At 37.5% G+C, this 27,110-nt stretch overlaps 2 protein-coding genes across 5 annotated transcripts in view; both read right to left on the bottom strand.

Moving 5' to 3' along the window:
* LOC103024402 (ribosome-binding protein 1) overlaps positions 1 to 7,786 on the bottom strand; it is a 42,875-nt gene extending 35,089 nt beyond the window's left edge. For 3 of the 4 annotated variants that reach the window (XM_022685258.2, XM_022685262.2, XM_022685261.2), the window contains exons 1-3: positions 7,633 to 7,786; positions 4,069 to 4,876; positions 255 to 406 (exon numbers count right to left, since the gene is read on the bottom strand). In XM_022685258.2, the coding sequence (XP_022540979.2) occupies positions 255 to 406; positions 4,069 to 4,852 (936 nt within the window). In that variant the 5' untranslated portion in view covers positions 4,853 to 4,876; positions 7,633 to 7,786. Of the gene's footprint in view, positions 1 to 254; positions 407 to 4,068; positions 4,877 to 7,628 lie in introns of all 4 variants that reach the window. The other variant, XM_022685260.2, reaches the window with a different exon arrangement.
* Positions 7,787 to 10,816: 3,030 nt separating this feature from the next.
* snx5 (sorting nexin 5) lies at positions 10,817 to 26,831 on the bottom strand. The gene is made up of 13 exons (XM_007238513.4): positions 26,669 to 26,831; positions 23,044 to 23,148; positions 22,838 to 22,948; positions 20,642 to 20,763; positions 19,141 to 19,264; positions 17,501 to 17,596; positions 17,299 to 17,404; positions 16,993 to 17,068; positions 16,095 to 16,134; positions 15,661 to 15,747; positions 14,557 to 14,716; positions 14,335 to 14,420; positions 10,817 to 13,407 (listed from the first exon to the last, which is right to left on the bottom strand). Exons 1-13 carry the CDS (start codon positions 26,702 to 26,704, stop codon positions 13,357 to 13,359), a joined length of 1,200 nt encoding a protein of 399 aa, XP_007238575.1. The 5' UTR covers positions 26,705 to 26,831; the 3' UTR covers positions 10,817 to 13,356.
* Between the last annotated feature and the right edge of the window lie 279 nt (positions 26,832 to 27,110).

Genomic DNA, 27,110 nt, shown 5'->3' with positions numbered 1-27,110 from the left:
AAACAAAGCATGCAAAGAGAGCAAACAAACCTGAGTCTTTTTTAACTTAACCAAATAGTGCTGGTGTAAAAACACCTTATATCTAAGTCTGAAGATCTAAAGTAATTTAAAAAAAATCTAAAAATATCTACACAGAGTTTAAGCTTCCAGTACATATCTATAACTTTAAAAGTCTTGGAGCTCTTGGGAAAATGGAAAATACTATAATATAAATATTATAATTCCTGGGTGTTGATTGGAGGAGATGTACGTACCGTGTGCCAGCTGTCCTGAACTCCAGCGCTGTCAGACAGGATCTCCATGAGCTGCTGAGCCTCACTTTCACTGAACACCATGCTCTTCAGTGTGGACAGCACAGTACTGTAGGGCAGATACAAAGGAGCATCCACAGTGTCCACAGTCGCCCCTACAGAGAGGAGAAAAGGCATTCAATTCATTAGATTACTATTCTAAACACACACACACACATAGACAAGCCACAGCCAACATTTATATCACAATGTATTTTTTCTTTTCAGTCCACACAATATACACTGCCTGGCCTAAAAAATAAAAGTCTCCACCTGTATTTAAGTAAGTAAATGATGTGTTGGTTGGTTGATGCTGCAGTTGGTCTGCAGGTTTAGGTTCAGCAACAGTATGTGCTGAAAGAATGAGGTCAGCTGACTACCTGAATATACTGAATATAGACCAGTTTATTCTTCCATCAGTGGATTATTTTTTCTTCATATTCCAAGATGAACAATATCAGGATTGATGGGGCTGGAATTGTGAAAGAGTTCAGGGTTCAGGGAGCATGAGATCATCATTTATCATTTTCACACATGAATTGAGAGAGAGTTCACCACAGAGTCCAGATCTTAACCTCATTGAGAATCTTTGGGATGTGCTGGATGGAGAAGAGCTGCTTTGTGCAGCGGTTGGTCAGACTCTACCATCATCAATGCTGCTGCTGCAAGATCTTAGTGAAAAATTTATAAATTAATGCAGCAACACTGGATTAAAATAAATCTTGTGACAGTGCAAAAGCTGACCGAATCAATGCTACAGATATAGGCAAAACCTTTATAAAACATGACTTGAATGATGAACATTATTTGATTCTCATAAATAATAAGAGTTATTAATGATCAATTATGGAAATACACTGAATATATCAGTATATCAACAATAAATCAGCAGTTGTGTTGGGTGCACTGCAAATGATAGAGGGATCCCAGTAGATGGGTGGATAAATTGGGTAAAAGCCCACATTTCTTACATTTTTAATTGTAATATACTTATATAATAAGACTAATTGACTCATATAATATGTATATACGTATTGCACAACAATAAATCAGCTGGCTGTAATTCTAGAAAACAGTAATTCTAGGTTACAGTATCTTTTAACATTCATCTTAATAATTATTATTATTATTATTATTATTTTAATAATAATAATGCCTTTAGGACGCTCTGCAGCTCTGGTAAATCTATCTGGCAGGGCTGATGGGCGATGGGATACCAGACAGAGATGGCACACAGGCCTGAAGATACACTGCTATTGTCTGGCGTCTGAGAGGCTTTGTGTTCGTCCATACAGGAATAGTAAAGGCGAGTGGAGTGTTTATACTGTACGGACAGCCTGTGCCCCTGCACACCTTCACCCTCACGCCAGAACATCATTCTTCCCACAGACCAGCTTCAACTGAGCCGCTCTGAGCCCAATTCCACATCACAACTGGGTGGAAAAAATGTCGATGGGCTGGCAAAGTGTCTATGGTGTACAAAGCGTGTGATTCAGACCTGGAATTCCTAAAGGTTCTAATACAGCTGTGTATGAGCAAGAACCTGGAGATATACAGCGCTTATGTTTCAATATATTGTAATACTGTATTAGATAGATATATATATATATAATAACATTGTTTTTTTTTTTTTATCAAAATTGCGTATGAAAACACACCCTTTTTATTTATCTATACAATACTGCAAAACATAATAGCACATGATCTTGGCAATCAGAGCTGTTAATCATCACGTTATAATGAAATAAAGCGTTCAGCATTAATTATAATGATCTGTATCAGTTTACTCACAAACTGCTTCTTTTATAGCTGAAAAATATGAGCTGCACAGAGCCAAGATAGTAATATTTGACTCCACCTTCAGCTTAAATTTGGAAAAGGCAAAAGATCTGGAGGAGTAGTTTGGGAGGGGCACTGGGTGATGTATGGGTTTAGAGGCGGGGCAGGAGGGAGAGCTGATTGGCCTCTGATAGCAGTGAGATGCAGATGATTGGACATCAGCAGTGGGTACACAGACACTTCATCCTCAGCTATAGCAGAGTTACACCCGAAAGAGCGCTAAAGAGATGGAAATGACCACAATAAAAGCGTTTTTTAAGGTTGGGAAATGTCTTTATGATCAATACATTCTGCAAATCTCACAAATGCATTACATTTGACACCCTGGACTTTACCCAGCTACACTAGCTGGGCTGTAATGCAATTTAGAGCATAAAAGACCAACTTACAGTTTTACCCCACTGTTTAAAGAAGCAGAAGACTGCACATGATTTGTATTACATAAGATTTTCTATTATAAGGAGAGCACAGTGAGTAAAACTATGTAGGCTAAGTGTACATTTTACTGGAGGATAGTTGGCCTTCCCAATTTGGGACACTAAAATAAGAAATAAATAATAAAAACTCTTTCAAAAAATCTATTTGACTGACATTTGTCTGTATTATTTTACAGATATATTTTTTCTATAGCACATTTTGGGCTCTAAAAATTACATTTCATATAATTTTTTATGAAAATCTTCCCTCTTCAAGAATTTTAACAGTGATGTGTCTAAATTGCTCTCTAAATTGTTCTCTAGGGTGCTTAGAGCTATTTCTGATTAAACAGTCTAGACAGGTCTCAAAAATAGAATGCCATCAGGAATGATGACGAATTCCTACGAGCCAGCAGGGTTTGTTTTGCTTCCTAATGCCATTAATCCACGAGAAATCGTATGTGTTACAAAGCTAATTCTTCCCAGAACAGCCCTCTCTATCTGATTACAGTGCTAAATCCACACTCATTCTTAGCCAGCTAATGCCCAACTGCTTAACACTGGCACCTCTTACTGGCACACCACACCTATCAACGGCATATAATCCCTCGCTTCCCAGAACAGCCTACAATCATAGAGAAAGGATGATATTCAGTCAGTGTAGCTCCTCTAACCAGAATTTAAACCCTCAAAACATTATGTCTGCGGTGCTGAAACATTGATATAGTTCTGTGTTGAGGATATAGATACATATTTCAGTACAAAATTGATCAGATAGTTATAAACTCTGCTTTTCTCAGTTGCTTTTGGATTCACTTCAAGTGCGTATTCTCCTCTCTAGAGATTCTCTGGCTTGGCATCGCTAATTTTCTGTAGTTCTGGGGTGTTCTTGTGACGAAATGTGTTTTTGGAAAGCAACCTGGTGAGTCTGTGATTTTTAGTACTGGCACTAGCACTGGCACTAGCACTGGCATGCCCAAAGGTCATGGTACAGGACCTAGTCTGCCTAGAAGACACATGTAGGACATCCTGCACTCTTGCACGTATTGCTCCTTGTGTTAGGGGTTCCAACTGGCATTTTTCTCAGCAGGACAATGCTCATTACACACTACAGGGTGTCCCAAGAATGTCTCCGTCAGGTTGCTACACCTTTTTTGCATGCCTGTTGGCCAGATTTATCGCCAATCAATCATTTATGGGACCATTTTTGGGTTTGCCTTTAGCAATATATTAGTGTGCAGGATCTACAAGCCCAGCTGCAACATTTGTGGGTAAATGTGCAGCAAGATGCAATGCTGTGTATTGCAAAAATGTTTTTTTTAAATATCGCAATGTGATATTTGTTTCATCCAAACATATCTTACAGAACCTTTTTTTTTTACATTTTGCACCAAAAATAGGCCTTAACACTTATCCTGTATAATTTTATATCTCTGTATTTTGGGAAACTGAGAATACCCAATAACCAGGACTGAGCTATGAGTGTACGTACATATGTATATATAAATAAAGGGTGCTCATACCAGACTCTGTGCTCTTCTTTGATCCTGATTTCTTCTTGGATGGCGCTGCCAGCTTGGGTTTCTCGGCTTTAGCAGAAGCCTCGACCACAGGAACTGACTTTTGGGATTCCACTGGAGGCACCGCCATCACAGGAACCTCTCTGACCACTGATTCCAGCACCGCAGCAGGAGGAGCCTGGGTTTGGGTCTGGGCCGACTCCACTTTGGCCACCTTCTTCTCCTTTTTCTTCTTGTCTTTGGGAGAGGGGGCAGCTGGAGCCTCTGCGGGGGCAGAAACTTGGGCCAGTGCAGGAGAAGAGGCAGCAAGAACTGGAGCCGCTTTGGTGGCAGTAGCTGAGGCTGGTTTAACAGCAGGGGCTGGGGTAGGTTTAGTGGCAGTGGCAGCTTTAGCAGCAGTGGCTGGGGCAGGTTTAGTGGCAGGGGCTGTATCAAGCATGGACTCTGGTTTTTGGGTCTGCTGCAGTGGAGAGGAGGCCTGGTGATCTGACGCCTCTTCATTTTCGTCCAGACCCGTTTCTGACTCCTGAGATTTTAACCCAGGCTTCTCGTCCTTCTTCTTCTTCTCGCGGTTCTTCTTCTCAGCTGTCTTGTCCTTTTTCTTCTTCTCTGTTCGCTGCTGGGGTTGGGTCTTCGCCAGCTCCTGTCGCTGCTTAGCCAAGGCCTCCTCATACGACGTCTCCTTCATGGAGAAGGTGGAGACCAGGGCGATTCCAATAGCAGAGATCACCATGAAGCCACCGAAAACCACAATGCCCAGGGTCTGGGGGTCGTATATGTCCATCATTGCAAGTGCTCTTCTCTTTCAAACCTGCCCAATCAAACAAAATAAAAGAGAAATGGGTATTAGTTGGATTAAGGACTACTTAACTGTACTTATGATCTGCAGTACACAGTCAAGTAGCATATAGACATATAATAATGTAAATTATTTTCATATTTTAGGTGCTCAGACACTTTTTTAAAAATCTATATTTATGTATGGCTTTTGTGATGATTTCTTACATATTTAGTATATATTTTAAAATATAAATCCAACACTGCTAATAATGTAAATGACTTGCTCTTGAAAAAAAGGATGTAAAACATTATTATGCTGTTTTAAAATCATTATATGAGACAAGCTGTATATGTTTGTGTGCATTTGCACATCCATGTCAGTATCTGTATATTTTAGTTTAGCATGTTTAGTATAGCATGTTTTTTTAGCATATTAGATCTGAAATGAGTTCAGAAATCATTATGTAGGTGAATATGTAAGCTCATCCTTGTCTCCAGGATAATACTGTAGTAAATCTAGGTTAATGGGATGGTATTCTACACTGCACCATACCTGAAACTATATAACTGGATTGTTATATGGGTATTTGACACCAACACTATCTAAAGGCCACACTGAGCGTCACGCCTGCACAGCAAAACGATACAAAATCACAAAAAATCACAAAAGAAGAAGCTAGACCTTTATAAGATTGTGTTAAAAAATAAATAAAACATGCTAAAATACATTTTAACACACATTTATTTATTAGTGCACCGTTTATAGCATATGATTCATGCCCAAATTGACCAAAATGTGTTACAGTATCTTTTTATTTGGTTTAATGGTAAACTGGATCTGATTGCACTGTATAACACTATGAGATGCTATTACAGGTGTATTTTTTGTTCATAGTCCAAAGACACGACACTAAAAGGCTAAAAGGCTGGGATTTAATATTTCCTCTTGTTAAAGTGTGACCAAAACAAAAACAGAAGACTGAAATAACTGAAATACCTGAAATTCTAGACCAGAATCTGAACCTAGGTTCATGTGTTTGTTTTACACGGATTGGTTTGTAAACTGTTGTTGAGTTCACGTGTTTTGCCGTATTTCACCTCTCTGCTAGATTTGTTGTGTGGTTAGTGGTGTTTGTTAGCTCTGCTACTCACTGATTCAAAATATTTTGGCTGAAAATCTTTAGATACTAATACACAGCCGATCGATCATTCCATCTCTAATAACGAGTCATTTTTTTCCTGCTCACAAATACAGGAATACAGAAATACAAGTTATTTTCTTTCTTGACATAGTTTTGCTACAAATGTCATTATAAGCTGCTACTGCAAACATTATTTTACTTGTGTTTTGCACCAGCTTTAAGATCATAGTTTTTATGTTAGAGACCACAGCTGACCTACATAACCACTAAAAATATTTTTTATATATTTTATTTTTAAACAGAAGAAATTGAGGAATTTTGTTTTTATAAAAAGTAGTAAAAAAAAACATTTCCAAGCTTGCACCATTACAACTGATTTAGCATGCTTTTAAAAAAGAAAGAAAGAAAGAAGCAAACTCTCTCTCAGAAACTCACAGGTCAACACTCTGAGCTAGTTAAAGGTCAAACTGCTGGGCAGCAAAGTCCACCCGTGTGTTTGCAGATCTAATGGTCAGACTGCACAATATATCTCTTGTTCATCGTTATCTCAGTAACGACATTACGCAATTTTAACATCACAGGTAGCCGTAAAATGCAAACGAGCCATGAGGCTCAGTCTACTGAAAATATACTGTACTGTTCTACTGTCTGAACATCATCATCATAATATATAATACAGAAAAAACTTCCCCGAGATATTATAATACAGAAAACCTAGAGATATTATAACACAGTAAATCTACCCTGAAATATTATAATACAGTAAAATTTCCCTGAGATATTATAATATTGTTAAAATGATTGATTAAGTAAGTGAGTTATTTTTATTTTCAGCATCTTCTGATCAGACACATATATCATCATAAATATTATGATACAGTAAATCTACCCTGAGATAATATACCCTGAAATACAAGAAGCTTATGTGTTTAAGTGTTTAATAGAAAATCTGCATTTAAGATTTAAATGGGCTGCTTACTATTCTATACTAAAATACAATATATCTACTGTACTATACTTATTTAAAACAATTATTATTAAAACAATAGCTTGTGCATCACTTCACATGGTGCTTTTTGTTTACAATAAAAAACTGAAGATGTTCACTATGTAAGAACTAACTTACAAATCGTAATCGAGAATCGCGCATATATTGGAAAAAAATATTTTTTACAATATCGTCCAGCCCTAAGGAGCACATATCCATTGTTGGGTGTTCTTGGCATTTTTCTGTACCTTCTTCACAGTTCATATCAATACTAAAAGTATACTGTATCGACATAAATTATCGGTTAAAAAATATATATCGTGATATAACTGCTGGCCGTATCGTCCAGCTCTGCAGGCAGCTGATCCAGATAACTGCTCCATTTCCCTCAGCATCTTCAAATCAGGACACAGAAACTCGCACCACAGAGAGTTTAAACACTAAACCGGGTGATGTACTCACAGTAAACCCGGTAAAAACGGGCTGATATAGAGAGTAAAGTTATAAAATCTGATTATTATGATTATTATTATTGTTCTGTGAGGGAAATGTTAACGCTAGCCTCTCTCTCTCTCTCTGTCTCTGTAACACACAGCCCGGTTACCTCAGCTTTAACAGAGCCGTTAGCAGCCATGCTAACTTTACTCACTTACTTACTGAATAAAAACAGGCGGGTTTACATCCGAAATAAATCCAACAGGGATAAAAACCGGTTTAAAACTCGGATATTTCCCCACAGCTCCGTCTCCCAGCCCCGCAAACAGCCGCGCTCTGTGGAGTCGTGGCACTTTCTCAGCGCTGCTGACATTACGAAGGCCACCCGCCCGCCCACTCTGCACCCAAACACCATCTGATTGGCTAGAATTTAAATCAATCAAATCATAGATCCAATGGTATTAGCTTGATGCTCCGCTCCGCCGGGCGGGATCATGTGGTGGGGAAATTGTGGGAGTTGTAGTTTTCTACAGAAAAATAGACTTTCTCCCACAATCTAACATATATTAACCCTCTGTAACATCAGAGTTCTTCTATTTGGAGTAAAAAAAAACATTGCCAATTTGACCGAATGCATGTTTAATTATCCAAAAGAGGTCTGAAACTCTAAAATCCTAACAAGCTGTGTAAATATTTCATTACTCCCCCTTTATTTTATTTAATGGAGATTTGTCTTGTGACATTATAAAAACAAAAATAGTATTAAAACTTACTTAAAAAATAAAAATTACTAAAAGAACAAAAATGGTTTGTTACATAAAGGGATCATCATGCTGTTAAATGCATTAAGGTATAAATAAATTAATAGTAATAAAAAAAAAAGAAAGATTGCCGATTCGAATCCTGGTCATGCATCTTGGTACCAACTGTCGGAGCCCTGTGAGAGCACAATTTTCTTCATCCTCATCGCTCCTAGGGCACAAGGCTGCGTCTGTGAGCTGATGTATCAGAACCGAGTCGCTGGGCTTTCCTCCGAGCATTAGCGCCGTGATGCTACTCGGTAATGCTGCATCAACAGCAGTTCAATAAAAGGTGAAGTCTGACTTCACATGTGCTAGTCTTTACCCTCCTTGCCTTGTGGCATCCCCAGTGATGGGGGATATACAGCTAAATAGCAGTTGTATGGTTGAATAGAAGAAATTTAGAAATAAATCTTAAAAAAACAGATATGAGAAAAATACAGACTGTAGATAAGAATAAAGTCAGCGTGAGCGGTTCTGAATTAACGGCTGTGAAGAATGGGACGAGGCAGGCCGGGTAAATCGGCTGTTCTTTGCTTCACAGCAGGATTTATCTGCCTCATCAGCACTGGGGAATGCTATGAAGGCCAGGATTAGCTATTAGGGCAAACAGGCCCAGTGCTCAGCTGAAATCCAAACCATGGCATTAGAGTTCTGGCTCAGGCTGGACAGTAGCCAAATGATAAAGACCACTGCTAACCTTTAGTAGGCATTCTTTCCTGCAGTGGAAAAGAAACTGGGGAGCTTTAATGGCTTTCAGTAGTCAGAAAAGATCTTGCCTTACTTTTGGAGCAGACTGGTAACTGGTTTTAGTGGCACGGTTGTGATGGCAGGGCTCCACCAATGTTGACAATGCTATGAAAGATTCTTCATTCACGTTCAGTAGACGTTAAAAGGTTTTCTTTGGTGGGGTTTGATTGTGCTGGGTGTGAGAATGTCACAGGCAGTTGTTTGCTGTGGGTGTGAATGCAGTGTACAGTAAGCACTGAGATATCCCACAATGCAAAGCTTTATCTGACACAGAGCCTTTTCTAAAGTGAAACCATATATGGCAAAAATAGATCCATCATGTGGGATACTATTTATCTATCTATCTACTATCTATTTTACCAATACAATTCACATCACCCACATAGTGATTTCCACCACAATCATATATGAATAAGTCATGGCCAAAAAGTGTTGGCACCCCTGAATTTCTCCTAGAAAATTATTGCAATTATATGTTTTGTTATACACGATTATTTCGGCCATGACTGTATTTAAACAGAACTCAAAAAAGGAAATACACTTCTCACATGTATGCAAATTTTTGGGACAACACTACAGAAATAAAGTATGGATTTACTTTAAATTTATTCCAAATTGTGCCTAAAGACTTCTAATTTTCACCCATTTTTCTCCCCAATTTAGCTAGACCGATTGCCGACATTCAGCTGCTACAAAGATGTATGTCTCCATCACTAGTGATCCCAGAGACTAGCATGTGTGATGAGGGGAAGACCACCAAATAAGGCCAAACAAGGCCAACTGTGCTCTCTCAGGGCTCCGGCAGCTGACTGACATCTACCTGACCAGGTAGAGAATCATTCAGGTATTTATATGGTTCCTCTAGCTGTAATTATTCTCCAGTTTAATGTATAAAGATTTTGTTGAGTCATGATAGCGTAGTTGACGCTTGGGAAATTTCCCAGTTCTGGTTTCAGTGTTTAACAGAATGAACTGAGATACAGTCACACACACACACACACACACACACACACACACACGCTGAACACCACACTCAGCCCCACTTCCCATTATCTACTTCCTCAGGTCATGTGATCACAGCGTGAGGTAGTGCTGGACTTTGTTTGAGGTCAGTCAGTAAACTGTGCAGGGTGAAGGCCAGCCAACCACTGAACACCTAGTGCAGAGTGCAGATAGCCTGCAAGTTGTGAGGTTTTATCTTGTGAATGTAAAAATATCTACAATTTACAAATATTTTTGCAGGTTGTTATTTGATTGCATCCTCATAAATATGGTTGTGCTTTTTACCAGCAAAATACCAAAATAGTTTGGGTTGCCAAATATTCAATGGATTCCTACTGGCCAGTGGGCCGGTAGAATTATTGTACTATAAATGGACATAACCCACCTTAATATCGCCAATTATGTTTAGCTAGCATGGAAAGCAATTTAACATGAAATAAGTCAGAATATTGTAATAAAAATGTTCAGAACTACTCAGATTTATTTAGAACATTTAAAAAATGTATATATGCCATGAGTATTCTTAATAAATTAATTGCTTTTTAAAAAGGTGTTGCAGTATTTTTTATTATGTTACGTTACCAATATATCAGTTGCATACAATTGTTTTATGTCAATTATAGCAATATTATTGATTATTGCAATAATTTATGGGACTGTATTGTTTCATCATTACAGGCCTACTGAAAAGTGCAACAATGCTAACCTGCTACAGCAAACATGTACAGCTGCGTTTTATTTTTGTAATAAAATATTATAATATTTCTTGAAAAAGATTATAGAAACATAAATATTACAATAATGTTGATTTATACCCCCAACAGAAAATGTTCAATAATCACACAAATCGCCGAACATTTGAAACAGGTCTTATTTAATGCCATCCTTGCAGGACTTTTCTGTTTTCTACAAAAATGGACACTCCATAAGAAAACACTATTTTGAAATCCATTAGAAATACATTCAGTTATCAAAACATCCATATATTCAAATACCTGAACTCCAACATGATTGCATTTAACTGTCCAGATAGTGCTTATATTAAAAATATAACACATTTTGTGCTTTTTGACAAGTTTTTTTGTGTGTTTTGGTCCACTGGTCATGTCATATGCAATGGGTTTGATTCAGTAACAAGAAAAATGTTTAGTGTAAGAAAAAAGCGAAAATATTTCATTTTTCATTTTTCAATTTTTCAGAAACTGCAGCGGTTTAAGCAAAGGGCAATTCAGAATCAGGGAAGAGGGGGAATGCTACATGATTATGGGATGTAAACATAAAACAATAAATTGCATGCTGAGGCTCAGGCACACGCCCACCTGAAGCTAATTATTATGTACAGAGTGTACAAAAAGCACTGAAGCGCAAGATTATTAATAACTATATAAATTTTATAAAGAGTGTAGAGGTGAGGAAAACCCTCTATACACATAAAGAAATGGAAGTTCTGGAGGATCTGGGACTGTAGGATCCTGGAAACTTCGATCCTGTTTACACCTGATCACATCATTTGATCAGAACCTGATCAGGATACAATCAAACCACATGCATTTAGACTTGGAGGGCAAATGCATTTGTAGTTAATTAGACTGAAATCTGATTACTGTTTGAGATGAAATCTATGCGAATGTATTTTTTTATGTGGTTTAAATGTGTTTTAGACCAACTTCTGAATTGGTTTATGTGATCAGATTTGTATCAGTTTTAAATGCGTTTTATGTGTTTTTACACATACTTCAATGTGTTTTTTTTTTTTTCCAGATACAAGCCTGACACTGAAGATTTATATAAAGTGACCAGGTGTAAATGGGGTCTTAAATACCCAAAATTTTAAGTTGCATATCTGATTCAAAGCTTTGTAATCAAACATCTGTGTATAGCACATAGCATAAGAAATTCTGGGTGGCTCATTTTAGAGATTTTCACATTTTCACTTTCATCCATAAAAGTGAACACTGTCAGTTTCTGCTCATGACTGGAACGACACAACCCAAAGTAATTCAGCTACTGAGAGGAAAAATGTAAGTGCTGCAAAAAGCGAAGGGAAGCTACAGAAAAAAAAAGGAAAAAATTCTTTACATAAACTCCACCTCTTCCTGGACACGCCCCCTGTCTCGGTATCATGGCGAGATACGTTATTGCTCTTATGTGAGCTTTTATTACGTTATTCTATATCTTTTTTTTGTGATTAATATCCAACATTGGTCTGAACTGTTCACACTCTTTAACTGACACTCATGCACTAAAGAGCAGCGCTTCACGTGAAGTTTCAGTTTCATCTTATCCAGCATCACAGGAGGTATCAAAAAGTTCTAGTAGCTGCAGCTGGACTTACTACAGAGAACGTGTTCCAGGTCCCTGTAAAAAGGGCGTTATTTGGCATCCTTGGTTTCTTCAAATTTAGTTTTAAGCCTTTTATTTTCTTTTGAAGTGCCCCCTCTTGTAGCAGCATTGTGCTGTTTCCTTAGAAATTTCTCCTAACACTTCACAATATGAGCTTTCTAATTTAGTTTGACCAAAGAGATCAGTCCAATAAATGTATTCAGGAGTTCTGTTACCTAATTATCCCATCATTAAATCCCTAACTCAGTGCTGTTGTCCATGTTCTTTTCTCCTCAGAGCCGATTTTCCTTTTCTTTTTAATAAAAGTTGCATGAATTCTGATCTGGCTGCTCTAATATGCAGAGTTGTACTGCTGCATATTACTACCACATATATTATATTTTAATCACAGTTTTCATGCATCTTGGCATCATATTCTCCTCCACCAGTCTTACACACTGCTTTTGGATAACTTTATGCTGCTTTACTCCTGGTGCAGAAATTCAAGCAGTTCAGCTTGGTTGTTTGATGGCTTGTGATCATCCATCTTCCTCTTGATTATATTCCAGAGGTTTTTAATTTGGTAAAATTGAAATTAAATTTATTAAGTCTCTTATTTTTTCCAGAGCTGCAGCCACTGGAACTCCTCAAAAGATCCTGTGATGCTGACGATGAAACCGAAACTTCACATGAAGCTTTATTCTTTAATGCATGAGTCTCACGTTAGGAGCGTGAACTTTTCATACTAACGTTGAAAAAGTGTAAATCACCCTAAATAAACATCAGATTTGATGGGAAAAAATAAATTCAGATTTGGGTCACTTTTACCTGCTGTGTGAATGTAGCTTCAGACACAGAGAGAAAGAAAGAAAGAAAGAGAGAGAGAGAGACAGGGTTGTGTGAGAGGTGTGAGACAGGCACTTGTGTAAACACGGTGAAACTCTTGATGTGGTACGGTCCTGCTGTAGGTCTTATCAGTGGTTATTGATGATTATTGATCAGGGCTGGAGGAACTTTATCCTGTTTCCCTTTAACAGGCTGGCACACATGATCAGGTGTTTACAGGTGAGGGTCAGTTCACCTTCAGCATCTCGATGCAGCCCTGCAGGAGCGCCGTGCTGTTCTGAAGAGGGAGGAAAAGGGGTCAGAAACAGTGTGTGAACAGGAAATGCATATGGACGGAATTATATGAATCTATGGGATAATAATAATAATAAAAATAATCATTTTCATTCTCCAATATCTTTCTATGTATTATCTTTAATATATATTTTTATTTTTTTTTAAGGCATCAGTGTGTCGTTGCTATAATAAGGACGGAAACATTCTCTTAATTAAATCATGGGTTTGTTTTTGGTTTGTGCACGCTGCTGCATGTTCATGTGTCGCACATGCCTAGCCAAGATAGAATGAACGTCTGTTAAAGACTGTTGATTGTTGTCAGGGTTTTAAATCAAACAATGGCGCACCTGTGTTTTCTGCTGCCAAGATAGGCAAACAATACGGCAGAAATTTACCTGAACACACCTCATTACCATCAGTGTAGATTTATTTACAAGCACTGTTGCTTTTTAAGCGACACAGGCACACAGCATGGTTTGGTTTGTGGAGAAACAACCTCTAACAGGCTACAGACTTGTATAAATTTGTTGTAGAAAAATCATAATTAAATAAAAAAAATATATAAATAAAAAATATATAAAATCCCCGCCCAACACGCAGATTTTTTTTTCTGGAGCAGCTCTTTTGTGGTGAGAAAGTGATCTGGTCTCGATTCGACCCAGTTATCGAATATACTTCTTATTAATTGAGCTAAACTGCTGATAAAGCACAGCTTAATCTGATATATTAGCCAGATAGTATACTGCTATGAACAAACACAATAAATCCACAATAAAAACTTGCGTCTTAAGAAGAACAAGTGCAATTAATCGCAGTTAATCACAGAATATTGTTGCTATTAATCTGATTCATTTTTTTTTATCAAATGACAAAACTAATTATGGGTAAAAAGATTATGTTCACTGCAAACTGCTGATTTAATCCTTACCTTAGCATGCTTTATCTCCAGCTCCGCCATCTCGATCAGGTTCTTACGGAAGGCCACCACACGCCTGCCCTTAAAACTAGTGAGTTCTGTGGATAAAAAAAAGAAAAAGAAAGATAAAATAAACTTGTTACGCTATTAAACAAAAAAGACACGACTGCAATGCTCTGAATTTACAAAGAACAACAATTATAACGGAAATATGACACGCGGTTTTGAACACACCCTGTTTTCCAGACTCGGAGAGTTTGTCGAACTTCTGCAGGCACTGCCGCTGGTTCTCCTCGGCCTGAGGAATGTCCTTACTCTTCAGCCGAGCTTTATCCAGAGCCTTGTTGGAGTTCTCATAGTCTGCAAGAGCTCGAGCTCGTCTGTACAACAGATCCTGCAGAAAGAGAATGGTGAGGGGGGGGACGGGGGTACACTGGTCAATATATACTCATTTTTACACACACTAGAACTGGGGCTAGGCTATATTGTAAAAATAAATAAATAAATAAATGAATGTATTAATTAATTTCAATATTTTTTAAATATAGGAGCGATTCTTAATTACGATTTTTGCAGTCACCAATAAAAGTGACGCACAAGCTATTGTTTCCTTATATAGGAGGGTAAAGACTAACTAGCACACGCCTCCTCTGATACAGGTGAAGTCAGTATTTTAGTGATATATTCAAGCTATCAACCGTTGTGCTTGATTTAAGGCTCTTCAGTGTGTCTTTGCTGTTGTAACGACGGGAAAAGTACACCTCGCACGGCTCAAAACAAACAAAAGGCACGTATTATTCTCTTGACTAATCGTGGGTGTGTTAGGCGAGTAATGTGAAAAAATAAACCAATCAGCGTTTCACCTGACATTCCCTTTAAGAGTCGGGTGCGCTCTGACTTCGGTGGATTGCTATTTTAACGGCGCAGTGCTTCTGCGCTTCTCAGCAGAGGAAACTGAGCCGCTTGTTCACGCTGGGAAGGTGTTCCAGCAGCAGCTCATTTTTTACAGAAACTGCAATGTTATTTTATTCTGTATTCTGTTTATTGTTGATGTAAAAGTTGGGTTTGTGCACTGCTGTTTGTTCACACCTGCATTGCCAAGATAGAAATGAACATTGGACTGTTGTCCGGGTTCAAATCAGTCAGTGGCATATCTGTGTTTTCTGCTGGCAAGAACACTGCTCACTTCAAGATCACCATGCAAATCAGCGTAGATATATTTGTGAACACTGAAGCTATTTTAATGGAGCAAGTTGAAGGTGTGAAAATAAGACTGTTGGTGAGGTGTAAGATAGCAATGAATAAGATAGAGCCCTGAATGTTTGTGGTGTTTCTCACCTTGGCAGCCTGAATGTCCCTCATGTAGTATCTCAACAACTCTGTGAGCTTCAGTTCCTGATCTGAGGCAACCCTGCCTTCCACTTTCTGTATACACACACACACACACACACACACACACACACACACACACACACACACACACACACACACACACACACACACACACACACACACACACACACACACACACACACACACACACACACACACACACACACACACACACACACACACACACACACACACACACACACACACACACACACACACACACACACACACACACACACACACACACACACACACACACACACACACACACACACACACACACACACACACACACACACACACACACACACACAATTATAATTTTAGCTAATATATGAAAGTGGCTGTCCGTAATAGTGAGTTTTAAGAGGAGAGCTTACCCTGAGTTTCTCAAGAAGCTCAGAAAACTTCTCCAAGTGCCTGTAAGCATTTATAACACACAAAGAATGCAAACATATCAGTAAATAACTGTACTGTTACTGTATTTGATGGGGTTTAGCTTTTTAAATTTAATACAGATTATAATACAAATCATACAGATAAAAAATGGAGAAATGAAAGAGAAAAACAATAGACTGTACTGTAGCTCCCTCTGCTGACCAATGAGAAAGCGTCAAATGAACTGTACTACATGAATAACTGCAAAATGAAGACAGACGGATTTAAACAAATCTAAACTTTAAATATTAAGAGTTAAAATATAAGTTTAAATATAAGTTTGTGCTGGATTAGCCTTTCATGTCCTGCATTAGCTCTAAAAAAAAAAAAAAAAAAAAAAAAAAAAGCACGGTATACATAAGCTCAGATCATGTTTTGTTTATTTTTAAAAATGAATCAATAATATACTATATAATATAGCTAATATAACTGTAATATATCTAGTACTAAGGCTGCACTATCTATTGTTTCTGTGGACTATTCTGTGCAATAGTTACATCACTGGGCATGCAAAAGATACAGAAAAATTAAATGAAATCAGATTATAATCTACCCATTATCATTATCATTTTACTCCAAAAATAAATACATTTTCAATATAACGACATACCTAAGCAGATCATTTACATCTGATAGAAAAAATCTTCAATTACAGAACAAAAAACATTGTATCGTTTGGGTATTGAAATTTGAAAGCGATACCCAGCCCTACTCAGAGCATGGCTGTATAAGTTGTGAGGTGTTCTCTTGTGAATGAGGTTGAACACTGGCATATACACCTAAATGATAAATTATAGGAGTTCTGAACAGACACGTGGGACGCCTGTGTGCAGTACTCACGTTTTTAGTGCTGTATTATCCTCGGCTCCAATGTTGCTCACCGTTGCAGAAATATGTATGTAATCATCAGCAACATCTACGAGGAGGAAGCAGAACATATTTAGACAACTACTAGTTTCAGTTTCAGCCTCAGGTAATCCCATTCCTTCTGTTAAAAACAGAATTTAAAAGTGGAAGCCGTTTAAAGGTGATTATTTACACATTTGGTGTGAGGCTTTTCAGTTTGTACTTTATTTTAAGGTGCATCCATTGCTGACACAGATGTGCAAGTTCACACAAACAAACCCAAACATCTTAAAAGCTTACTTTTATGAGATCGTGTCATCTTCTCAGCTTTAGCTGTTGCATCCTTGATCTTGCTGAAATAATCCAGCAGAAACGTCTTCTCCTGCTCAAAGAACTCATCAACATCCTGCAGCGCACACACACACACACACACGTCAATCCTTTTGTGTATGATGCACTATAGCACACCCTGAGCATTATCCGCATTAAAATCATTAATAACCTTGATCCCTGAGATGAGGACTTCATCTGCGCTCTTCACCATGTTCTTGAAGAAGCCACCAAAAAATTCTTTAGCGTTTTTCCTCCTCACACTGAGCTGAAAGACCAAACACAGCACAGACAAAGGTTATGGATTTCCAAAAAAAAAATAACACATCAATTATTTATGAACGAATAACAAATATGTAGGAACTAATGAAAATTCTGAATGTGGATGTGATTTCTGGCAGAGCTGCTTGTCAGTTTGCATGGACAAAACTAGCCAGACATCACTGGTCACCATCATTACCACGCACTAATGTGGTATTCCCAGTACACATGTGGAACTGTGCATCAGGACTTCTGGCATGTTAGTATAAAACAAAAAAAAAATTAATAAAACTATAAAAACATTTTAAAAACATTTTAAATAAATAAATAAAAAAAGTTTCATATCTGTCAAACACTAAAGCATAAGACACTTAAAAGAGGCTCTGTTTGGTGTGTACGGTTGCTAATAACTGTGAGGTTTACACAGGAAGCACGTGGTGTTTAATCCTATCTACACAGGATCAGTGTGGGTTCAGCCAATCAAGAGCTCAACTCAAACAACCCAATTATCTCTGAGTCTCCATCATAAAAAAGCTACAGCAGCGTAAAAATGTACTTTCTCCTTACAGATTTCTTTGGTGTGTGCTTTTTTTTTGTCATACATACATTTTTCAGATTATCAAACAAACTTTAATATATCAGATAAATAAAACCTGAATAAATATTAAAAGAAGCTCCTAAATAAAGATTCTATTTATTAAGGGAAACAAACTATACAGGCTGCCACCAAGTAGAGGCTTGCACTCCTGTAGTATGAATTTCATTGTTATTGTTATGTAAAAACAAATCCCGCAAATTAATAAATATAGAAAATTATAATAATCACGCAATGATTTATATGCTAATAAACAGAAGGAAAACAACTAATTAGACAACTAATAAGATTGGGAATATTAATAATAATAGTACTACTACTAATAATGCATATACTCAATAATTTAATTTAAATACATTTTACATATTTTTTCTTTCCTAAATCAATCCGTCATGTCTTTGTGGTAAGCAATGGGACAGCCCTATCCAGTGCTATATTGCTGTTTTTAATGTAAAAATTCAAGCACTAAACTGAATTAATTCAATTGATATCAGGACTGCAAGAGCAATTTTCAGAAATGTGTATCTGCAAGATTAAAAACAAGCGATTTTTGGTGAGAGCGGGTGGTAACAGGACTAAAACAAGCAAAAGCGAACGGGAGCAGGTTTAAAAAAAAAGCAGCCTCGCGCAGACCTTTAGCACCAAGAGTTATTAGGTTTTTATGGAGATGCGGATTTCAAACAAATTTAACTTTAAAACAGAATTTAGGAAAAATAAAAGACCTGCTTATACATACTAAAAAAACAGTATCAGCTTTTATATACAGAATTAATCAGCAGAGAAAATGCCAGCATACTTCAACACACAGCAGATATTTGTGCTTGGCTAAGCAGGAAGTGGCCCCGGGGTCAGTTTCCTGTCTAACTGTCCTCCTTCATTCCATGTGGGCTCATCCTGCCAGCTCTGCAGCTTCACAGGAAGTAAAGCTTTCTGTCTCTGAGTGAATAAATACTCACGTCCTGATCGTACTCCAGGAATATCTGGAAGTTTCGGTCCTTGCTGAAGACCGGGTGGGAGGACAGTCGCTGGAGGAAGATTTCGTGCACCTGTACGGTCTTCTTAAACACAGCCAGGTACTCCCTAAAGAGTGACACGACACAACTCGATTACATATTGAATTAAACCATACAAAACAGCATATTCCACTGAGTTAAATTACTCTTACAAAAAACACGCAATACTCAATACTGCAAGAGAGTGATCTTACAGGTAGAAGTTAATTTAATTAGCAATTTAAAAGTAGCAGGATAAATACGAGTTTTTGTTATATGAAGCCATATAGAAATACAGCGCTTTTAGCCGATGCTCCCAACAGCACAGTAGCAGAGCTTGCTAGCTAATGCTAGCCAGTTAGCACAACAAGCTAACACACTGTAGTTCAGTTCAGTTCTGTGAAGTCTCACCCTGTCCTGCCTGGAGAAACATTAGAACAGCACTGCTGGAGCTTCTGCTGCTGCTCCTTGCAATATGATAACTATAGCCCTTTTAAATGTATTAAAACACTGTAGCTTTAAGGATAATGTTAATGCACACTGGACTGAATTTGAATTTGTTGACTGGAGAACCAGGGGGATTGGGATAAACTGATAAACAGCTGCTTTACTTGTATAATAAAGCTTCTGAGAAATATCCCTTTGAATATTTACAGTTAGAGCATTTAAGGTCTATTTGTCCTGTTAATGCAACTATTTAAAAATATTCAGTTTAGTAAATGAAGCCATGGTAAAGTTCTTAAGGTCTAGTGTTTACATTCTTCAGCTGTTTTTCTGCTAATAAAGTCTGATTTCTTCATATATTGTGTATATATTTTGTGGAAAAAAGAAAGCCAATACTAATCAAATCCTTAATTTAAAGACTTGTTTCATATGATATGTACTCCTAAAAGTTCAGTAAGTCACAAACCTATATTAAAGCCCAGTCTTGCAAAAGAAAAAAAAATACACATAAATAATAATAATAAAAATATTGTGACATACATTTTATATAGTCATATCTCCCAACGCTAACTTAGTGACTTAGTTTTAAGATTTCAGCTTCAAAAAACTACCTGAAGGTACTTTGTGTAAAAACAGTATTTTTAAATAATATATCTGTGCACTTTTTAAGTTCTCAGTGCCTTGTCTTAAATGTCAGGGCCCTCAGAATCCTATTAATGAAGTGTGGAACTACTTTGAGTTTTTAATGGTGTAAAAATATTGATTTCTTTACATAAATAACACTATAACACCATGCCTCTATCACTGGGATGGCTATTCAACATTCAAAGTTTGTACTCTTCGTCCTGTTTCACTACAACCTGGATTTCTCCTTTAAGATATTGGTAGATAAATTCAGCAGAAGAATAGTGCTGTGTAAAATCAATGTAACTCTATTTATTCCTACTATTCTGTATAAGCCCGTAGAGAGTTACATCAACCTTTACAGCAATAGAGTATATATTATGTGTGTAGAACTCACGCCTCCAGTTCCTGCTTCATTTTAGCGTACTCTTCCTTCGTCATTGTGGACTCGCCCTCTCCCAACTTGTGCATTTTCTCCCGAGGGCCCTCAAAGTCCGGCTTCGGTGGAGCAGGAGGGATCTGCGGAATAGAGGAATGAGAGATTAGTGAGAAAGAAGTGAAACTACCACTTTAAATTGAGAGTGAAAAAACTCACTTTTCAAAAAGTCACACCAGCCTGTAAATCAATCAATTAATCAACCAATCAATAAAAATAATCATTAAAACATAAAAGTATGGACATATCCTCTAACTGCTAATATTTTTATTGGTGTCTGGCAGGATGATGTTTTTGTGCTTCCACTAGGGTTGTCAAGATATCAGAATTTTGACTTCAGTACCGATACCAACTGTAGTATCACGATTCTCGATACCAAAACGATTCTTAGAGGAAGAAATTATAACAGTAAAATTGTCTGAACATGAAGTCATTTCTGCCAGGAATGTCTAACTGCTGCATCAGATTTCTAAACCCGGATTTTTCAACTGTATATACAGGCACTTGGTCCATTTATCATATTTTCTGTGTCTGTGTAGCACAGATGTGGTAGCCTGACTGTATGAACTTGAAGGGGTGGCAGAAGCAGTAGCAGTAGCTACTGCAGAAGCAGTAGCCTGACTGTATGAACTGCAGAGGGTGGTGAAGGCTGCACAGAGGATTGTTGGAGTTAGCTTCCCCAGCACCACAGACATTTACACCTCCAGGTGCAGGAAAAGGGCCACCTGCATCAGGAAGGATCCCACTCCCCTCAGGCCGGAGGCTGCGGAGCATTAAGTGCAAAACAACAAGACTCAGAAACAGCTTCATTCCGGAAGCTGTAAGACTCTTAAACTCCACTTAACAACACACTGCACTGACACCAAGGACAAATTACTGTTTACTGTTTACCAACATGGTCACTTTACTTGCACTGAGACACTTTATCTCCACTGCTCTAATTCACATTATCATGCTGCTATAGCACACTTGCACTCTGGACTTCATGTTGCTGAACCTTCTACTCTCTATTTATTTTTTTTATTCTTGGGATATTTACTACTACTAGAGCTACTGCTCTCACGCTGCTGGCTTGCGTGTGCGTGTGTCGCTCAACTGAGTCAAATTAGTATATGTGAATTAATTGATTAATTTGCTCAATATACAAGGTTTACCTTAATCCTGCCACACCGACCGCAGTGTGAATCAGTTTTCTTGTGAAGTGAATCAAATAGCACTAATAGGATTCCTTTGAAGCTAGTAACTGGGCTTTATACATACAGTACTGAAACCATCAATAAGGATGCTAAAGCATTGAATCGTTTGTGATGACGTAGTATAAAAAAAAAGCATCAAACATTCGGTGCATCATGCAACTACACCTTTCACTCAAACTAAAGTTCCTGTGCACAGAAAATCGTTTGTTCTTCCCCCTCTTTTCCCCTTTTTCTGCCAGTGTTCAGTTTCTACTCACTTTAGCCTTTATCCCTTTATCTACACAGACCTTTAACTAACCTTCTAACATTACACACATTTCTAACATTTACTCATAATCCTGCCTGTAAACCATAATACCAACTCTCCCACCTTCTCAACTTCCTCATCTTCCTCTAACTAGATGCAGAAGCAGGATAAAGGGCTAAATGTGAGTCAATAATAACAACAACAACAGTGATGCTAAACAGCAGAGGGCATTCAGAAAACAGCCTTGTTCAGCTCGGTTCTGCCCGGTTCCCACAACGGATCAGAGCTGCAGAGCTTCCAGAGGCTCAGGAATCTCTGTTAGAATAGACGTGGCACGGCCTTCTGGGGAAAATCTGGCAGAGCTGCCAGTCTCTGCTAAAACTAGGTCATCTCTAGACATTCCAGCAAACGATTCCACACAGAAACAGCTAAATTATCACAGAGCTCAGCATTTATTCCAGGATGTTTTTAAAATATACATTACTAGAAATATAATATAGTATAAGTAAGCTAAGGATAAGCATTTACTCTATAGCTTATTAGTCAAGACCTTTACTTCTTCAGTTTTGCATTGGAGCTACACTGTCTGGCAAAAAAAAAAAAAAAAATAATCTTTTGGAATTCAATACCACATACAAAAGTGACCCAAATTTAGAACATCAGAAAATGCCAAATACTTCATCTGAGCCTCTGACTACTGTTTCTGAAACTCACGATGAGGCCGGCGTATTCCTCCGTCTCCACCAGTGTGTCGTGCAGCCAGATGAAGTCCTCATGCTGTCGTGGAACAGAGAACTCTGGCTTCTGGAAGCTGTTTAGCGTAGTCTGAAACAGACGACGGCATGTTAACAAACAGGACAAAGAGCAATCAATCTAATTCTGTAGAACACAGCTTAACGAAAAGTGGTGTTTATATGTACCTTGGTGTGGACTGTAAACTTGACCTTGTCTCGCTCGCAGAGGGCATCAGGAATATCGATCAGAAGTGAGGAATCGTTGTTCAGGTCCACGGACACAGAGCGCATCTGATTAAACAAGGAAAAGACATCACATTTTACTGTGTGTTAACAAATAAGTTCATTTCCTGTTATTAAACTTTGTGTAAAGCAGGGGAAGCAAACCCAAATCTAACATACACCCCAATCAACCAATCACAGACTTCTAAACGCAGTAATTAGCTGCATCATGTGGGATGCATAAAGGTTAGAGTTAGACCTGTAACAATTACTATTTTAAGCTTTAAAATAATTGTGATAAAAGATCTTATTGTCATTTTAGGACCATTTTATGCCACCTGATACTGTGAATCGTATAAAAACATAATAATTTTTATTAGGGTGGTTCTATGCAGGTTCCCTTATAGTGCATCCAAACAAACGGCTTATAGAAGTCTATGACGATTCCTGATGATGACACCAAACTCTTTCAAATGACTCGGATGGATGGATGGATTTTTTTGGTGATTAAGGTACTTTTTTAGTGATTTTAAGGTAAGTTGAGACCTAACTCTGGAAGAGAGTTTTGCATAATATGTCCTCTTTAACATGACTTACCATAACTAGCTAGCTTTATCGGTCATGTGACCAACACTATACTGTACAAATCAAGGTGTTTGAACAAAATCTGATGTAATAATGGTTGCCAATTATTTACATAATATCAGTCACATCTTAAATGGCGTTTGTTAAAATATCTGTGTTTAATAAAAAAAGATTAGAACATAAATATAATATAAATATAACAAAATAAGAATTGAATATTTAAATCAACAGCCCCCCTGCGGTACCACTGCGGCCAAAAGACACTCAGCCCTGTAGCCCTGTAACTGTAACTTCTGTTATTCTCACTTCTTCTTTTACACTGAAAGCAGTAGCAGATTAACATATGAGTGACCTACTGTACCATAACTAACATAATATTATACTACTGTAATATTTAATTACATTACTTCCCTTCTCTTTCACTGAGCTATTAAATCTGAGATTTTCTGAAACGGAAATAAATCACACTGTTCTAATTTCCTATTATATATCTACTAGACATATAACTAGAGATTATATCTGTATAGTATTATTTATTTTACTTTAATCGTGGATATATGGAGATATTTGGAGTGCATTATTATTAGTATCATTACATTCTGGATCATTGACTTCTGTTACAAAATTCCGATAAAATTCTTGTAATTTTTTTTATATATCTCAGTTAGGGGTGTGCCATATCACATTGTATGAAATAATACATTTTAATTTTGTTGCAGTAGAGTATTCTTGAAATATCTGTAAAAAAAAAAATCAGTTCTGCATCTCACAATGAGAATTGATGAAATTTATAGTTTCTCATTTGTTTTTTCATTTTTGTGACAAAAATCTGATAGTATAATACAAAATACTTTAGTTACAAATGTAAAACACACCATATTAATAACACACTCCTTTTTACCAGTATAAGAAGTAGTCTGGAGTGAGCATCTCCTGTAGGGGACCTGAGCCATGTGCTATCAGTGTGGAGGAAGGAATCCAGCTCAGCCAGCTCACGACTAGATCTCTCTCAGATCACAACGTCAGCTCAAACCCGTCTACACAAATTCCTCACAGGAAAGAGGAAATGGGTGCTATTTTTCTCCCTCCCTCTGTCCTCCAGAAAATACTGAAAACACTTCTGGAGCACAAACCACTGAACGACACTTCTAGATCTTCTATTTTGTATTTTCAACAGTAATAAAATGTATAACGATACAATTTAATATCATTATACTATCCAGCTCTATGCACACTATTGAGCCCTACACAAACACATGCTTTATACCACTGCAATCAAAAACCTGACGCTGAAACCAGGACTCATGACTCTGAATCATCGTTTCTGTACACAGACCATATTTTTTTTTTCTTCCAGAGCGACGCTTCAAAATGAGGAACTGCTGCACAGAACATTACAGTCAGTCCATTAACCACTCCACATGTTTCATCGCAACAGCACACTGGTTTCAGTTAATGAAGTAGATTTAGACTCGAAAATCTGAGTGAAAGAAACAAGGATTAGCACTTAATTCCCAACCCTTTTCAATCCTATGCCTACGAGTCCAGGGACCCCACAAACCAAAACTAATACACCAAAAGCAATAGCTCCTGTAAACTGCTGGGCAATATGACCTCAAATTGATATCTCAATTACTTTACATGGTACCTTGATTATTATTAATGAATATTTATTTTAATGAAATACAAACACAGCATTTTAATTTGTTAACCTGTTAAGCTGTAAGAAGGCTAATATTACTACCCATAAAACTCTATGACGTATTCTCGGTACATACGTTACAATGTGGATCGAGAAATGTTAAAGGTCCCACGGCAGCGTTTTTTCATTCATTTTAAAATTTCTAGTTGGGGTCTTTAGTATGTAAAAACGACATGTGAGCTTTTTTTTTGTGAAAAAAGTGTTTGGGTGATCCGGTATAACGCTGCTTTAGTCCAGTAGAGGAGTGGGATGGAAATGATAGGTTTTTAGCATTTGCTCATGAATGCTCATACATGCAAACATATCGCCTCTGATTGGCTAACAGCACTGTGAAGCAGCGAAACGGACAATGCAATGTCATATGTTATTTTACAGCATGTGTAATGCCCTGCTAGGTGCAGTTCTAGTCTTAGAGTCTCTGTAAAATGCCAAATCCACTGGAGATCCTATGTAAACCTATATTTACTCACTTAGAGGTGGGTAGTCCAAATCAATTTACAGAAAGTAAAAATCCACCCCGGGGTTTTGTTGGCTGAGGCTGGGGTAGATTTTTACTTTCTGTAAAATTTATATGTCACAGAAGTCAACGACCCAGAATGCCATGATGCAAATAATAATAATGCACTCCAAATATCTCCATATATCCAGGATTAAAGTTAAATAAATGAGATATAACAGGAAATGAGAACTGTGTGAATTTTTCTTTTACTAAAAACAGCAAAAAAGTAGTACACTGATGGTATAATTAAGGGTAGGTGATATGTCACAATATTTTAGGGTATAATACTGTTCACAATATTAAAATAAGTCGGCAATATTACTGCATACGATACGATATGGCACACCCCTACTAAAAATCACCATTTAAACATTAGGTAGGCCAGGTAGGTTTGTAAAAAGAATATTGAATTGTTTTGATATAATATAATACACAGTACTCAGTGCTTATGATTTAGTATTTCTCCTAATAGTAACCTAGCTGCTAGCCATAGCTGTTACTCTAGCTCACATATATACAGTTTAATGTTATAATCGTTTTTTTTAATAGTTTCTAATAGGTTAGCTAGTATAAAGTTAATTACAGAGAGTCTGGTAAAACTGAATTAGTGGAAAAATTGTAGGACTGATAGTTAAGGGTCTGTTTTAGGCTATAACGGTTTGTTATATTTCAGGAATGTTCTAGATAATGTATGGTGTTCTGGAGCTGCTGGCTGGGTCAGTATGAAGTTCTGAAGCTTCTCCCGGGCTGTAACTCTGTTATTAACCCGCTAATACAGCTCATAAACTCGGCGGCGGGCCTACCTTCTCCCGGTCCGCGTCCTGAGAGATGGAGGTCATGGCTGCGGAGCTCCGGGTGGGTCGGTGTGTTAAAGACCGCGGTGATTCTCTGCGCTCTGTTTTTATTTTAGCTGCTACTTTTCCTTTTATCTTTCGCTGCTGGAGGAAGGAGGACCTCAGTGGAAGCAGGAGAAGCGCTGAGGAGAACATCACCCCCCCTACCGGCCCGGAGTTCAGCACTCACTCACTCCTTCATATAACTACCACAGCTATAACTTACTATTACATCTCAAAACAAATAGAATATTATTAAAAATATACTTTATTTTAGTAATTCATTTAAAATGTGAAACTCATATATATTATATAGATGTATTACACACAGAGTGATTTTTTAGGTGTTTTTTTGTTTTAATGTTGATGATTATGAAAATCCAGTTAAGTCCTGCTGAAAAATGAAATCCGC

This window comes from Astyanax mexicanus, chromosome 7 (assembly GCF_023375975.1).
Source record: "Astyanax mexicanus isolate ESR-SI-001 chromosome 7, AstMex3_surface, whole genome shotgun sequence".
Lineage (NCBI taxonomy): Eukaryota > Metazoa > Chordata > Actinopteri > Characiformes > Acestrorhamphidae > Astyanax > Astyanax mexicanus.
Note: the sequence above shows the minus strand (reverse complement) of the source record. Positions and strands in the feature narration are given on the sequence as shown.

Bases quoted from the DNA above. Each gene is read 5' to 3' on its own strand.
- snx5 (XM_007238513.4), bottom strand. From the start codon at position 26,704: ATGACCTCCATCTCTCAGGACGCGGACCGGGAGAAG. The intron at 23,149-26,668 runs GTAGGCCCGCCG...TTGTTTAATCAG, and splicing joins AGGACGCGGACCGGGAGAAG to ATGCGCTCTGTGTCCGTGGA. The intron at 17,405-17,500 runs GTTATTAATGAT...TGTGCGCTGCAG, and splicing joins TCCTCATCTCAGGGATCAAG to GATGTTGATGAGTTCTTTGA.